Source organism: Nerophis ophidion, linkage group LG07 (genome assembly GCF_033978795.1).
Source record: "Nerophis ophidion isolate RoL-2023_Sa linkage group LG07, RoL_Noph_v1.0, whole genome shotgun sequence".
Classification (NCBI taxonomy): domain Eukaryota; kingdom Metazoa; phylum Chordata; class Actinopteri; order Syngnathiformes; family Syngnathidae; genus Nerophis; species Nerophis ophidion.
The window spans coordinates 64241167-64255537 of record NC_084617.1 but is presented as its reverse complement, the minus strand read 5'-3'; the positions used below and the strand labels follow the sequence as shown (position 1 = coordinate 64255537).

At 38.5% G+C, this 14371-nt stretch overlaps 1 protein-coding gene across 3 annotated transcripts in view; it reads right to left on the bottom strand.

Annotated features, from left to right (window-relative positions):
- mvb12bb (multivesicular body subunit 12Bb) overlaps positions 1-14371 on the bottom strand; it is a 125519-nt gene that overhangs the window by 86817 nt on the left and 24331 nt on the right. For all 3 annotated transcript variants that reach the window (XM_061905030.1, XM_061905031.1, XM_061905029.1), the window contains exons 3-5: positions 9056-9151; positions 2214-2304; positions 789-918 (exon numbers count right to left, since the gene is read on the bottom strand). In XM_061905030.1, the coding sequence (XP_061761014.1) occupies positions 789-918; positions 2214-2304; positions 9056-9151 (317 nt within the window). The remainder of the gene's footprint in view (positions 1-788; positions 919-2213; positions 2305-9055; positions 9152-14371) is intronic.

The following is a 14371-nucleotide window of genomic DNA, read 5'->3' as shown; positions in this document are numbered from 1 at the left end:
AAAGACGTGCCGTAACTTTTACTCAAAGACGTGCCCCGAAAAAAAAGACAAAAAAACTGGCCGGACAATTTAAGACCATTGAGTACTGAATTTAAGACCATTCTAGGAATTTCTAATCAAATTAATACTTTTTAAGGCCTTAATTTTAGATACATGAATTTAAGACTTTTTAAGACTTTTTAAGGATCCGCGGATACCCTGATATTGAATTATATTCTATTACATAGCCAATATAATAGGAATGCCCCCGATTGTTATCATCCAGATGCTCTGATCTTGGAACTCTTTAAAAATGGTATTCTGGATGAAGAAACACATTTACACAGACACCAAAAGTTGTGTAGAAAGTCTTCTCTTGAGGCCCAAACTGTTTGTTTACATGCTTTTTAAATTTCTCCTTACTATTTGGGCTTATTGGACCCTAATTAGAATAAAGACTAAAATCTATATTTTAATATGATGTACTTAGTCCATAAGTACACAATCGTGTACTTTATGTGTAGTGACATGCACATTTGTATTTCTACACTTTTTTTTTCCGAATTCCATTGTATGTTATACTCTTCTGACACCACCAGATAGCAGTCGAAGTGTCCATATGTCGGCATAAGACCCCAATTCAGTAGTGAACACAATTTCGGAGATACGAGCTAAAAGGTGCTCTCCACGCATGTGGCCACTAAGGCCTTTAGAGGTATTTAGGGTATAAAGGCCATGTTTCCAAAAACCTACGTCCATAATGCATAAAAATAAAGCTATTTGCTAATTGAATTGCCACAAAAACATACCCAATGCAGGTGTAGTGAACCAGATGGTGCTTGGATTTGGCAGTGATCTGGATGTCATACACAGCCGTTTCTGCAGCTTCACATGGGCTGATTTTCACACATAGCCTCCTCTTCCTCATGGCCGGTTCCTCTATTTAGTCGGACAAACATGAAAAAACAATAAATCATCATGTATTTAGTTTTTTCAGGCTAAAAACAACTCATGAAAGCCCAGCCTGAGATTATACTACTTTGTACTTTAGATTTTGTACAATATATATTGGGCCAAATTTTTTAGAGTAAAATTTACAAAATACATATTTTTATAGATGTATACATATATATTTGCATATATTTATATACACAGTATATATATATATATATATATATATATATATATATATATATATATATTGTGTATAGTTTACATATATATATATATATATATATATATATATATATATAAATATATATATATGTACACACACACACATACTTTCCCTAGTAATTAATTGCATTTATCAAAGAGTAATTATTTTAGTAATAGCCGTATAGTTTGCACTTTGTTTTACCTAGATTTTAATTTTGTCGGGATCTGTCAATTAACATACATACATACATATATATATATATATATATATATATATATATATATATATATATATATATATATATATATATATATATATATATATATAATAGAGTAGCTAAAAAACACATATTTGTATGAGCTGTAATCATTTGTATTATTTTAGTTGATAAACACAAATTTTCCAACATTAGTACACAACAGGGATTTAAACTAGATTGTCTGAATATAAACTCATATATTATGTCACATGTGCACTAAACATGGACGCACATAAAGTAATAACATATTAAATTACACCATAGCCAAACAGGACATAATCTCTTCTTTCATTCTCACCTAAAAAAAAGACACGCCATGGTTTTCTATATTGCTTCTGTGCCTTGCTCATTTATTTCCCCAGCAACACTCGAAAGTGCAGTGTAAATGGAACGATAATAAAAATAATAAACAAGCTGTCCTCGCTCCACACACCAAAATATTATTACATTTCCGAGGCATGGATAGAGAAGGGGAAATACACAGCACTCAAAAAGCACTAAAACATTGCGAATGCAGTTCATTAATATTAGATAACCCACATCCACTTGTCCTCTCCCCAAATAAATACATAAATAAATAAGCCCCTCATAAAGAAAAAGTCCAGCTCAAGCTGAGATAAACAATGACTCATGATTCTCTCCTCTTGTACCTCTGGGGCAAAATGTTTATTTTATTCCCAGTGTCGACCATAAATTAAGCTAACCTGCACCCATTAAACATTCACGATCTCAAGCAAAGCTGCCCCTTCCGTATGAACTGGTCAGAGAAAAAGAACCAAGGAGCCAAATTAGGATTTCCATTTTCTGTTTTCTTACTTGAGTCCAATGTTTCTTGAATGTGTGTGAAGCCCTCTGGCAATGCTTCCTTCATGTCAGTCAACTTCACGTCCACAACGACATCAGACCCCTAATGGACAGGATATGATAATGTATTATGAATATTTATTTTGAAAATGCATACAAGGTTACGTTGTTGTGAATCAAATATTTACCGTTTTACACTTTGAAATGTCCAAAAAGGAGTAGGAAGAAACAGACCTTAACTAATAATACCCCTACAACAAGTACTATCACTTTAAATTTTCCTGAGGAAACTCTCCTGAAGGAATCAAAACAGTACTATCTATTTATCTTTAGTCTACTTATTATGCTCAATACGTAACACAAACAAAATAAGTACCGTATTTTTCAGAGTATAAGCGGCACTGGCCGAAAATGCATAATGAACAAAGAAAAAACCATATATAAGTCGCACTGGAGTATAAGTCGCATTTTTGGGGGAAATTTATTTGCTAAAACCCAACACCAAGAATAGACATTTGAAAGGCAATTTTAAATAAATAAAGATAGTGAACAACAGGCTGAATAAGTGTATGTTATAAGACGCATAAATAACCAACTGAGAAGGTGCCTGGTATGTTAACGTAACATATTATGGTAAGAGTCATTCAAATAACTATAACATATAGAACATGCTATACGTTTACCAAACAATCTGTCACTCCTAATTGCTAAATCCGATGAAATCCTATACGTCTAGTCTCTTACATGAATGAGCGAAATAATATTATTTGATATTTTATGGTAATGTGTTAATAATTTCACACATAAGTCGCTCCTGAGTATAAGTCACACCCCCGGCCAAACTATGAAAAAAACTGCGACTTATAGTCAGAAAAATATCAAGCGGTGCGCGCATGTTGTTGCGCCTTTTTTACCCCAGGGATGCAAGAGGACCAGTATGGACGAGATAGGCAGGTAAGAGCTTGTTTTAATACAAAAAATATAAAAGAACACTGACACAAAAGGCAAAAGAAAGTGCATGCCGTGCCAACGCACGGGGAGCTAGGCTAACACTTAGCACTGATGAAAAAGTCCGAAACAAACGTGCCGAGCGCACGGGAAGCTAAGATAAAACTTAGCACGGAACAAGACATAGGAAAATGACCACGTGAACGTTGCTTACCGCAAACAAAAGGACCAGGCTAAACAAAGGGAGAAGGAAGGTTTAAATACTGGCAGTAATCAGAAAACAGGTGCGCGTCAACCGAAAGTAGTAAGTGGAACGAATACGAAACCATGGTAAGGGAACAAACAAGGAAGTGCACAGACTAAGAATCGGAAGAGTCCAAAACAAACCAAGAATACAAAAGGACTCAAAAACCGAAATCAAAATGTGATCCGAGAAGCGGATCACAACTAAAAAATACGGTAATAAATTAAGTTAATCGGAATAAATAGTTCCTATTATGTTGTGATTTACACAATTGTGTATATATATACATATACATATACATATATATATATATATATATATATATATATATATATATATATATATATATATATATATATATATATGCAGTAGATCAGGGGTCAGCAACCCAAAATGTTGAAAGAACCATATCGGACCAAAAAAAAAATCCGGCTGGAGCCGCAAAAAAAATAAAAGCCTTATATAACTGTTAGAATGAAGGCAACACATGATGTAAGTGTCAAAATTCGCTATATTAGCTACACGCACATACCCCACCCCAGATCAAACGCCCTTGACGCAAATCTTTTAGGATTGGGAAGGCTGGGAAGCACCTGAAGAGCTGCAGCCCGCCACGGTAGCCCCTATACTCCCTCCCCTCTGTTGCAAGTCTTAAGATGTATGTTGTAATATGTATATGTGCTTCGCTATGGAGGTTTTTTCCCACTCCAGACTGGGCACCCTTAGGAGCCCAGACTAGATTGTATTTTTTCACTCATCCTCCCCCATCTTTGGGGGGCGCTTTGTGTTGTCCTGTTCTGTAACACTGTACGCTATTTGTTTGTGTAATCTTGAACGGGTTTGTGCTGAAAACTAATTTTTGGTTGTACTTGTGCAATGACAATGAAGACCAACCTACCTTTGATTGATTAAATGAAACTTTTATTAGTAGATTGCAGAGTATAGTAAGTATTCCGTACAATTGACCACTAAATGGTAACACCCGAATAAGTTTTTCTACTCGTTTAAGTCGGGGTCCACGTTAATTGGAACTCTAAGATTCCTACTGTATACTTAAAAAAAAACAATCACACCACAAGTAAACAAACAAAAACAGCTTCTTTGAACGTGAACCAAATATTTTTTTGTCATTTGGGGAGCAGCTGTATGATGATGGTATGAGGATGAGAAGTCTACTCTACCAAATTGTGCTGATTTAAAACAATCAGGTAGTGTGATAGGTGACACTTTCAAGCATGACTCTTTTAAATTTTTGGCTCTGATAAATTGTAATAACTAGAAAGTGGACTAAACCAGGCGTGAGTCAATGGTTGGATTTCCTGAGCTGTATCTGCTCAACAGTCATTGCCATTAGAGATATTTTATTCATAGTTTTTACACTGACTTATGGGGGAATATGGATGAATGTTATTACTATGCATGAGAGCTTTTTTAAAATCGTGCCTCTTTTGCTTCTCCCCATTACAACATGACAAAAGGGGTCCATCCAGTTTCAATACAGAGTATGATAAATCGCAGACTATTTACTTCCCGCCGTATAATTCTGGGGCTAATTTTACAAAATCTGTTTTTGTCGTAGACAATTACCATAGGAGCACCTTTGACTGGCAGATAAAACGGCCTCTATTGATGGCGCTGTCACGTTTTATTCCTGTCACATTCTTTAAAACAATGTAGACACACATTTTAAGATAATATACAGGAGCAAGGGCAAGGCTATTTGTATGCTTTAAACTAGCCAGCGGGCCAGATTGAGCTTGAGAATGTGGCTGCTGCTGCCAAGTTGTCTGGATGTTAGAGGACAACCCCTGCAGAAAATAATTGGCAAGTATTCATATTCTGTTTAAAGGCCTACTGAAACCCACTACTACCGACCCCGCAGTCTGATAGTTTATATATCAATGAAGACATCTTAACATTGCAATTTTAAATTTCCCGCGAGGTATCCTGTTGAAAACGTCGAGTGGTCAAGCGAACATGTTTCTCTATCACATGTCAACCAGCAAGTTTTTGGATGAGAAAATTGTGATATTAAGTCGGTTCTTACCGGAAACTTGAGCGGAGTTTGCGAAAAAGGCAGCTGTCACTTTCTTGGATACTCCATATGGCTTCCCTCAGAGACACTGGCGGCAGCCGCAGCCCTCCGACTTTCAGGTATGACTTTATAATGTCACTAAAACACTAGTAACATAATAAGCAGATAAGGGATTTTCCAGAATTATCATAGTAAATGTGTCTAATAATATCTAAATCGCCCCCACTGCCGTCGCTTTTTTTTTTTTCTAGTGCCTCACTCTAACTTTCCTCATCCACAAATCTTTCATCCTCGCTCAAATTAATGGGGAAATCGTCCGAATCGCTCTTGCTGCTGGAGGCTATGATTATAAACAATGTGAGGATATGAGGAGCCCTTAGAATTAAGTTCATGAATCCAGATGGATCTCTATTAAATGATAAATGGGTTGTACTTGTATAGCGCTTTTCTACCTTCAAGGTACTCAAAGCGCTTTGACACTACTTCCACATTTACCCATTCACACACACATTCACACACTGATGGAGGGAGCTGCCATGCAAGGCGCTAACCAGCACCCATCAGGAGCAAGGGTGAAGCGTCTTGCTCAGGACACAACGGACGTGACGAGGTTGGTACTAGGTGGGATTTGAACCAGTGACCCTCGGGTTGCGCACGGCCACTCTCCCACTGCGCCTCAATCCCCAAAGAGGGCACTTTAAGTTGATGATTACTTCTATGTGTAGAAATCCTTACTTATAATTGAGTCACTTGTTTATTTTTCAACAAGTTTTTAGTTATTTTTATATCTTTTTTTCCCAAATAGTTCAATTAAGACCACTACACATGAGCAATATTTTGCACTGTTATACAACTTAATGCATCAGAAACTGATAACATAGTGCTGTATTTTACTTCTTTATCTTTCTTTTTTTTTAAGCAAAAATGCTTTCCTCTCATTAGGGGGTACTTGAGTTAAAAAATTATCACAGGGGGTACATCACTGAAAAAAGGTTGAGAACCACTGCTCTAAGCGATACAAAAAGACAATTGGCAAAGCAATGACGGGCTTGGGATAAGAATATATTTTAATGTCCATGTACCATTTCGGCAATCTTCACATAAAACAAAGAACAACAACAAAAAAAGAAAAAAAAAAAAACACTAATTTGAGCAATGATTGAGCCGAAAGGGTGTAGGTTGAAGCAACGCTTATATAAACCTACCCCATCACAACAAGAACAAGGTTCAAAATATATAAAATCTAAAACATGCTTCACTTATATTACTTTTTTTTTAAACAATATATAAGCAACATATATGTAGCACATGTCTCATATACACAGTTTAACATTTAAATCAAACATATATATTTATACACTTATATATATATATATATATATATATATATATATATATATATATATATATATATATATATATATATATATATATATATGTTATATATACACAATTTTTTAAAATTCCATATAAAGTGGTAATATATACATTTTAATATAACCTTTATGTATAATTATGAAATCATAAATTGTATTTATATACATATTATATATTATTGTCTTTCTAAAACAATGTTTGCTCTTCTTTCTTATATTTACTAATGATAAATGATTTAAAAAGCTTTTTAAACTGGTTTATGTTGGTGCTGTGTTTTATTTCATCCTTTAAACAGTTCCATATTTTAACCCCTGCTATTGTTATACTCATTCGTTTCTGCGTTGTTCTACAATATTGGATCTTAAAAAGTAGTTCTCCTCTTAAATTATAATTCCCTTCTCTCTGTAAAAATCTTCTCTGTAACCCTGTTGGAAGTGAATCTTTACTTGCTTTATAAATCATTTGGGCAGTCTTGAGTTGGATGAGATCTGGTAGTTTTAAATCAAATGTTTTTATAAATAATCCATTAGTGTGTTCTCGGGGTCCTGTGTTATGTATCAGTCTGCACATCAACAGTAAATGCAAATGCATGCGAGAGTCTGAATGGAATACAACAATCATGAGTACATTATTTAAATGCCTTTTTATTCACACATGAGCTACTGCTAAAATTGATGACTAACAGGTCAGCATTAGGTATTGTTTACCGTGGTGTTAACATGACTGTACCCCATGTTTGCATATTCAGTAATCATAAAGTACTAAAATGTGAACCCATTTTTTTTTCTGGTAATTCCTCTGCTCTACGGCAGGGGTCGGCAACCTTTACCACCCAAAGAGCCATTTGGACCCGTTTCACAAAATAAGGAAAACAATGGGAGCCCCAAAACTCTTTTGAAATTTAAAATGAAATAACACTGCATACAACATTTTTTTTTTGATTTGTGCTATGTATAAACCAGGGGTCTCAGAACGCGGCCCACACCTTAATATGAAAATGTAATGTTAGTGCGGCCCGCAAGTTTTAAATTAATGCCGTTTGACAACGTCACACTTGCCAAACCTCCCATTTTTTCCGGGGATTCCCGAATTTCAGAACAACCGTCCTCTAATGTCTGCTGAATTTAACATCAATAACAAAATGAGGGCGCACTACGATGACTGTGCACCTAGCACCCTCTACAACATGAATTAACATATTGCTGAACCAGTCACTTGTATGTGGCTTTTGCTGACACATGTAAGTGACTGCAAGGCATACTTGTTCAACAGCCATACAGGTCACATTGAGGGTGGCCGTATAAACAACTTTAACACTGTTACAAATATTCGCCACACTGTGAACCCACACCAAACAAGAATGACAAACACATTTCGGGAGAACATCCGCCCCGTAACACATCATAAACACAACACAACAAATACCCAGAATCCCATGCTTTCCTGACACTTCTGGGCTACATTTACACCCCCCCTCCGTGCATCGTTGGAGGTGGGCGAGGTTGGGGGGGCGGGGGGGGGGGGGGGGTATAATGGTGCCCGGAATAGTTAGGGATGCATGGGATTCTGGGTATGTGTTCTGTTGTGTTTATGTTGTTTTACAGTGCGGATGTTCTCCCGAAATGTTTTTGTCATTCTTGTTTGGTGTGGGTTCACAGTGTGGTGCATATTTGTAACAGTGCTAAAGTTGTTTGTATCACAACCCTCAGCGTAACCTGTATGGCTGTTGATCAAGTATGCCTTGCAGTCGTTAACATATCACAACGGCGGCCGTCCACTGCATGACATCGGCTAGCACGCAGCTAGCATGGTGTTAAAGCCAATAATGTGCCAATAATCATTTAGGGATTTATTTAAACGGTACAACCTCAAAAATGTTGCCTGGGTGTAAACCGGAGTATGATCGTCACGGGAGAGGCACTGAAATCCGGACACCTCCGGCGATGCTTTTGACGAAACTATTAGAAATAATTAAAGTGCAGCTCATTGTTGTGTAATGCATTTATGAAAATCACATCCGTAAAGAAACATCACACTGAGGTATTATACATTTTAATAAGCATGCAAATCCATTAAATGTAGAAATTCGAAACTGCACTGCCAGCGCTGGCCTTTTTAAAATGGGACTTTGACTAATCGGAGTGCAAAGCGTGTTCTGCTCTGCAGAAATGTACCTAAATAACAGGGAGTAAACAAAGGGGTGCCACTGTAAGACGCACAAGGAAAGTGATACTTTACATTCCCACTTACTGGTTTCCTGGTGAAACAGAGGTACCGAGTGACCTTGGATTTGAATAAGCCGTCCTTCCACAGGTCGGCATCAGAGCCATCTGTTGTTTGTGCAACCTACGTCGGAGGGGGGAAACAAAGAGGGAGAACAAATTCAGGAGGTTGGCTGAAGTTAATGTATGTATGCCATGAGCATGTTGCTTTTGTCTCTTCCCTTGCATACTAGCCTTAATTAACGCTTGCCTACACTAGCACTCCATCTCATTAGAGCTCCGCCTGGGTAAAGGAGTCTTAGCCTCCAAAAAAGATGGCTAAAAATATCATCCCTTGGGATGAGGCTGATTAAAGATGCCCTGACAACAATCTACTTTAATAAGGAAACGAAACTTCAGTATGCTTCTAAAGGGAAATTGGGATTACATATGTATATTTTGTTTTAATGAAGCATTTCTTAGGTCAGTGTTTTTCAACCGTTTTTGAGCCAAAGCACATTTTTTTTCATTGAAAAAATACGGGAAGTACACCTCAAGCAGAAATATTGAGAAATGAAACTCCACCAGGTTGTCTTTTTTTTTCTAGCTTGTTGTTTTCCTGTGCGTAGTGTTTTAGTTCCTGTCTTGCTGTGACGACCGGGTCGCATTTGTTCTCCCAGGAATGCAGATCGAGCTTGGGACACATCTTGCAGGTAGGAACAAACGATTCATTAAGAAATAAATTAAATGGGAACAAAGAAAAACGGGCTCATTGCACTTAAGGCAAAAAACTAAAGGAGCTAGCGTGGGAGCTAGAAGGTAAAAGAGCCAAGCGTGGAAGCTAGCAGGTACAGGATAGGAATTAAACGTTGCCATCTCTTGTAGAAAACAAATTAGGAAGCCAGCCCGAGTGAGGTCAGGTCAAGGACTAAATAGTCCTCTGATTAGTGCCTGGGCAACAGGTGTGCGTCCCGAACACTAACCAGAGGCAGGTGAATGTAATTTGCCGTCATGGCAACTGAGACACACAAACTAAAAAGGTGCTGAAAACACAAGTGGACATAAATAAACTATAAACATCGGATCATAACACTTGTGCTGTCATTTTGGTGGCTCTTCCTGTTTTTTGGGGGTTTTCCTGTAGTAGCTTCACACCTTCCTATGAGTGATATTACCTGACCTGCTTTTTATTGGCAATCAAGACGATTTCAGTTGTGTGAACGCTATCTTTTTTTGTGGGGACATTGTTGGTGGTCATGTCATTTACGGACACACACTGTAAGTCTTTGCTGTCGTCCAGCATTCTGTTTTTCTTTACTTTGTAACCAGGTCAGTTTTCCTTACGTTTTGCATAGCCATCCCTATGCTTCAGTGCGTTTTCCTAGCGGGACATAGCCTTTAGTTTAAAGCATTACATACCTTTTTACCTGCATGCTGTCTCTGCGTATTGGGATCACGACAAACCATCCCCGACGTGTTTCGACTTCTACAAATTAACTACCTGCTGCTACCTACTGGAGTACTACATGGTTACCCTGCAAAGCTCTATACCAGGGGTAGGGAACCTATGGCTCTAGAGCCAGATGTAGCTCTTTTGATGACTGCATCTGGCTCTCAGATAAATCTCAGCCAACATTGCTTAACACAATAAGTAATAATTAATTTTGCTGGTAATCACAGTGGTAAAAATAATGTTCAAAATATAAAACATTCGCATGAATTTTTAATCCTTCCATCCATTTTCTACCACACCTGTCCAAGAAGTCACTGTCAGGCTTGCCTCTGACAGTTTGACTATGTTTTAGTTTTTTCCTCTGCATTTTCCTCTGTGTGTGTAGTGTTTCCTGGCAGCGCTCTTATTTTGTTGGTTTCCTGTCTTTCTCTCCGAGTGCTGTGTTCCCCCTCAGCTGCGGCTGATTGGCAACTGGCCACACCTGGTGTCAATCAGTCGGCTCCTATTTAGACCTGTCTTCCCATCCAGTCACTGCTGGATTATTGTCGTTGCTAAATGCGGTGTCGATGTCATCGTTACAGCTACTACCTGTCGTGCTACTATTTGTCCTTGTCGTCGTAGCGGTAAGCTGTTCCTGTTAGCTATTTGCAGTTTGTTTTCTCCTAGCTCTTTTGTTTCCTGTTTTCCTTTTTAGCCATTAGCGGTTTCCAGTTTTTCTGTTTGCTACCCGCTACCTTCCACGCTAGGCCCCTTTGTTTCTTGCTAGCTTTCATGCTAAGGACTTTTTTGTTTGTTATCCGCCCACGTGCATGCTTTTTTTTGTACCGCATTGGTTTGTTCTGGTTTTAGTATTTATACTAAATCATGTTTTCTCACTCCATGCCTGCCTCCATCTCTGCATCTTGGGGTTCGTCAACAACAAACTCTGACAGTCGCATTATTTGTAAAAAGTATTTTATTTATTGTTGGGGCGGTATAGCTCGGTTGGTAGAGTGGTCGAGCCAGCAACTTGAGGGTTGCAGCTTCGATCCCCGCTTCCGCCATCCTAGTCACTGCCGTTGTGTCCTTGGGCAAGACACTTTACCCACCTGCTCCCAGTGCCACCCACACTGGTTTAAATGTAACTTGGATATTGGGTTTCACTATGTAAAGCGCTTTGAGTCACTAGAGAAAAAGCGCTATATAAATATAATTCACTTCACTTCACTTAGTTTCAGATTAAAAATTGTATTAAAATAATAAGAGACTTATTGTACTCTAAAAATGTTGTTATTAATAAAAAATACATGCATTTAGTTGTATTCAGTGTTAAAAAGATATTATATGGCTCTCACAGAAATACGTTTGAAAATCTTTGGCTTTCATGGATCTCTCAGCCAAAAAGGTTCCCGACTCCTGCTCTATACGGCACAGACACTAGACAACGGCACATTATTTGCAGATTATAATTATTGATTTGCAAAAAAAATTTTTGGGGACCAATTAGGTGAAGATTATATGCCAATTTCAAAAGGCCACGGCCCCCTGACACCCCTTCTCAACTGTCTATGCGACGTCAAGGCTTGGTTAGCCCAGAATTTTTAAATATAGAATGGAGCGAAAAACACAAATTTTAGTTTTCGGTCCAGCCCTCACTGACTTGGGACCATTGCAAAATTATGTGCGTCCCAGCCTTGGCGTCACTATAGACAGCGATTTCAAACTTGACAAACAAGTCAATGGCGTTTTAAAATCTTGTTTTTATCATCTTCGTCTTTTAGCAAAGGTAAAACCGGTTTTATCTTTTAACCTTTTTGAACAAGTCGTGCATGCTTTTATTTCAAGTCGCCTGGACTACTGCAATGCACTTTATGCTGGCATTAGCCAAAAAGCTCTCTCCCGGTTGCAGTTAGTCCAGGACGCGGCAGCATGACTTTTAACAGGGGCCAGTAAACGCCAGCATATAACCCTAATCCTTAAGCGTTTGCACTGGGTCCCTGTTCATTTTAGAATGGATTTTAAAATCTTGCTCTTTGTTTTTAAAGTTGTACATGGACTGGCACCTCATTATATCTCGGACCTCATCCAAATATACAATCCTTTGCGTGCTCTGAGGTCCGAGAGCCAGTTCCAGCTCGTGGTGCCCAAGACTACACTTAAAGGGGAACATTATCACCAAACCTATGTAAGCGTCAATATATACCTTGATGTTGCAGAAAAAAGACGATGTATTTTTCTAACCGATTTCCGAACTCTAAATGGGTGAATTTTGGCAAATTAAACGCCTTTCTGTTTATCGGTCTTTTAGCGATGGCGTCAGAACGTGACGTCACTGAGGTAATACACCCGCCATTTTCATTTTCACATTACAAACACCGGGTCTCAGCTCTGTTATTTTCCGTTTTTTCGACTATTTTTTGGAACCTTGGAGACATCATGCCTCGTCGGTGTGTTGTCGGAGGGTGTAACAACACTAACAGGGAGGGATTCAAGTTGCACCACTGGCAAGAAATCTGCCGCCAGACCCCCATTGAATGTACCAAAGTGTCTGCACATTTTACCGGCGATGCTAATTAGGCAGCCATGCTATGGGCCACTTCATTAGGTACACCCACGCTATGGCCGAATAGCGTCAATAGCTATTCGCTCAATAGCTTCAATTTCTTCTTCAATTTAATTTTCGCTATCTGCCTCCACATTCCGACCATCTGTTTCAATACATAATCTGTTGAATCGCTTAAACCGCTGAAATCCGAGTCTGAATCTGAGCTAAAGTCGCTATATCTTGCTGTGGTAACCGCCATGTTGTTTGTATTGGCAGCACTGTGTGACGTCACAGGCAAATGGATAGTGCTTTCGAAGATAGCGAAAATAAGGCACTTTAAAGCTTTATTTAGGGATATTCCGGGACCGGTAAAATTTTGAGAAAAACTTCAAAAAATACAACAAGCCACTGGGAACTGATTTTTATTGTTTTTAACCCTTTTGAAATTGTGATAATGTTCCCCTTTAAAACCAGGGGAGACAGGGCCTTCTCTGTGGTCGGCCCTAAGCTCTGGAACACTCTGCCCCTCCATATTCGAACTGCTCCCACAGTGGAGTGTTTTAAGTCTTGTCTTAAGACCTATTTTTATTCTCTGGCTTTTAACACTACGTGAGTTGTGTGGTCCTCTGTTGCCCTCTGTGTTTTAAAATTTTGATTTGTATTTACTGTTTTAATTGGTTTCACCCTTAAAGTCGTTTTAATCATATTTATTTCATATCGTTTTTATATTGGTTTTATATGTATTTATTTTCATTTTTTGTTTTTATTCAGTCATTGGTGGAGCTCAGGATAGTATTTGAATTTTGTTTTTAATATTGTTGTGCGGGCTTCACGGTGGCAGAGGTGTTAGTGCGTCTGCCTCACAATACGAAGGTCCTGCAGTCCTGGGTTCAAATCCAGGCTCGGGATCTTTCTGTGTGGAGTTTGCATGTTCTCTCCGTGAATGCGTGGGTTCCCTCCGGGTACTCCGGCTTCCTCCCACCTCCAAAGACATGCACCTGGGGATAGGTTGATTGGCAACACTAAATTGGCCCTAGTGTGTGAATGTGAGTGTGAGTGTTGTCTGTCTATCTGTGTTGGCCCTGCGATGAGGTGGCGACTTGTCCAGGGTGTACCCCGCCTTCCGCCCGATTGTAGCTGAGATGGGCGCCAGCGCCCCCCGTGACCCCGAAAGGGAATAAGCGGTAGAAAATGGATGGATGGATATTGTTGTGCAGCACTTTGGAAACATTTTGTTGTTTAAATGTGCTACATAAATGAAGTGGATTGGATTGCAGTTGCATAATTTCCCATGTTACAGTGGTTGAAAAAATCTGTCTTAGGTAATGCACAGGTAAAAAAATAACCTGTACTTTGAAGGACACCCTACTAATGCATAGCTAATGCAT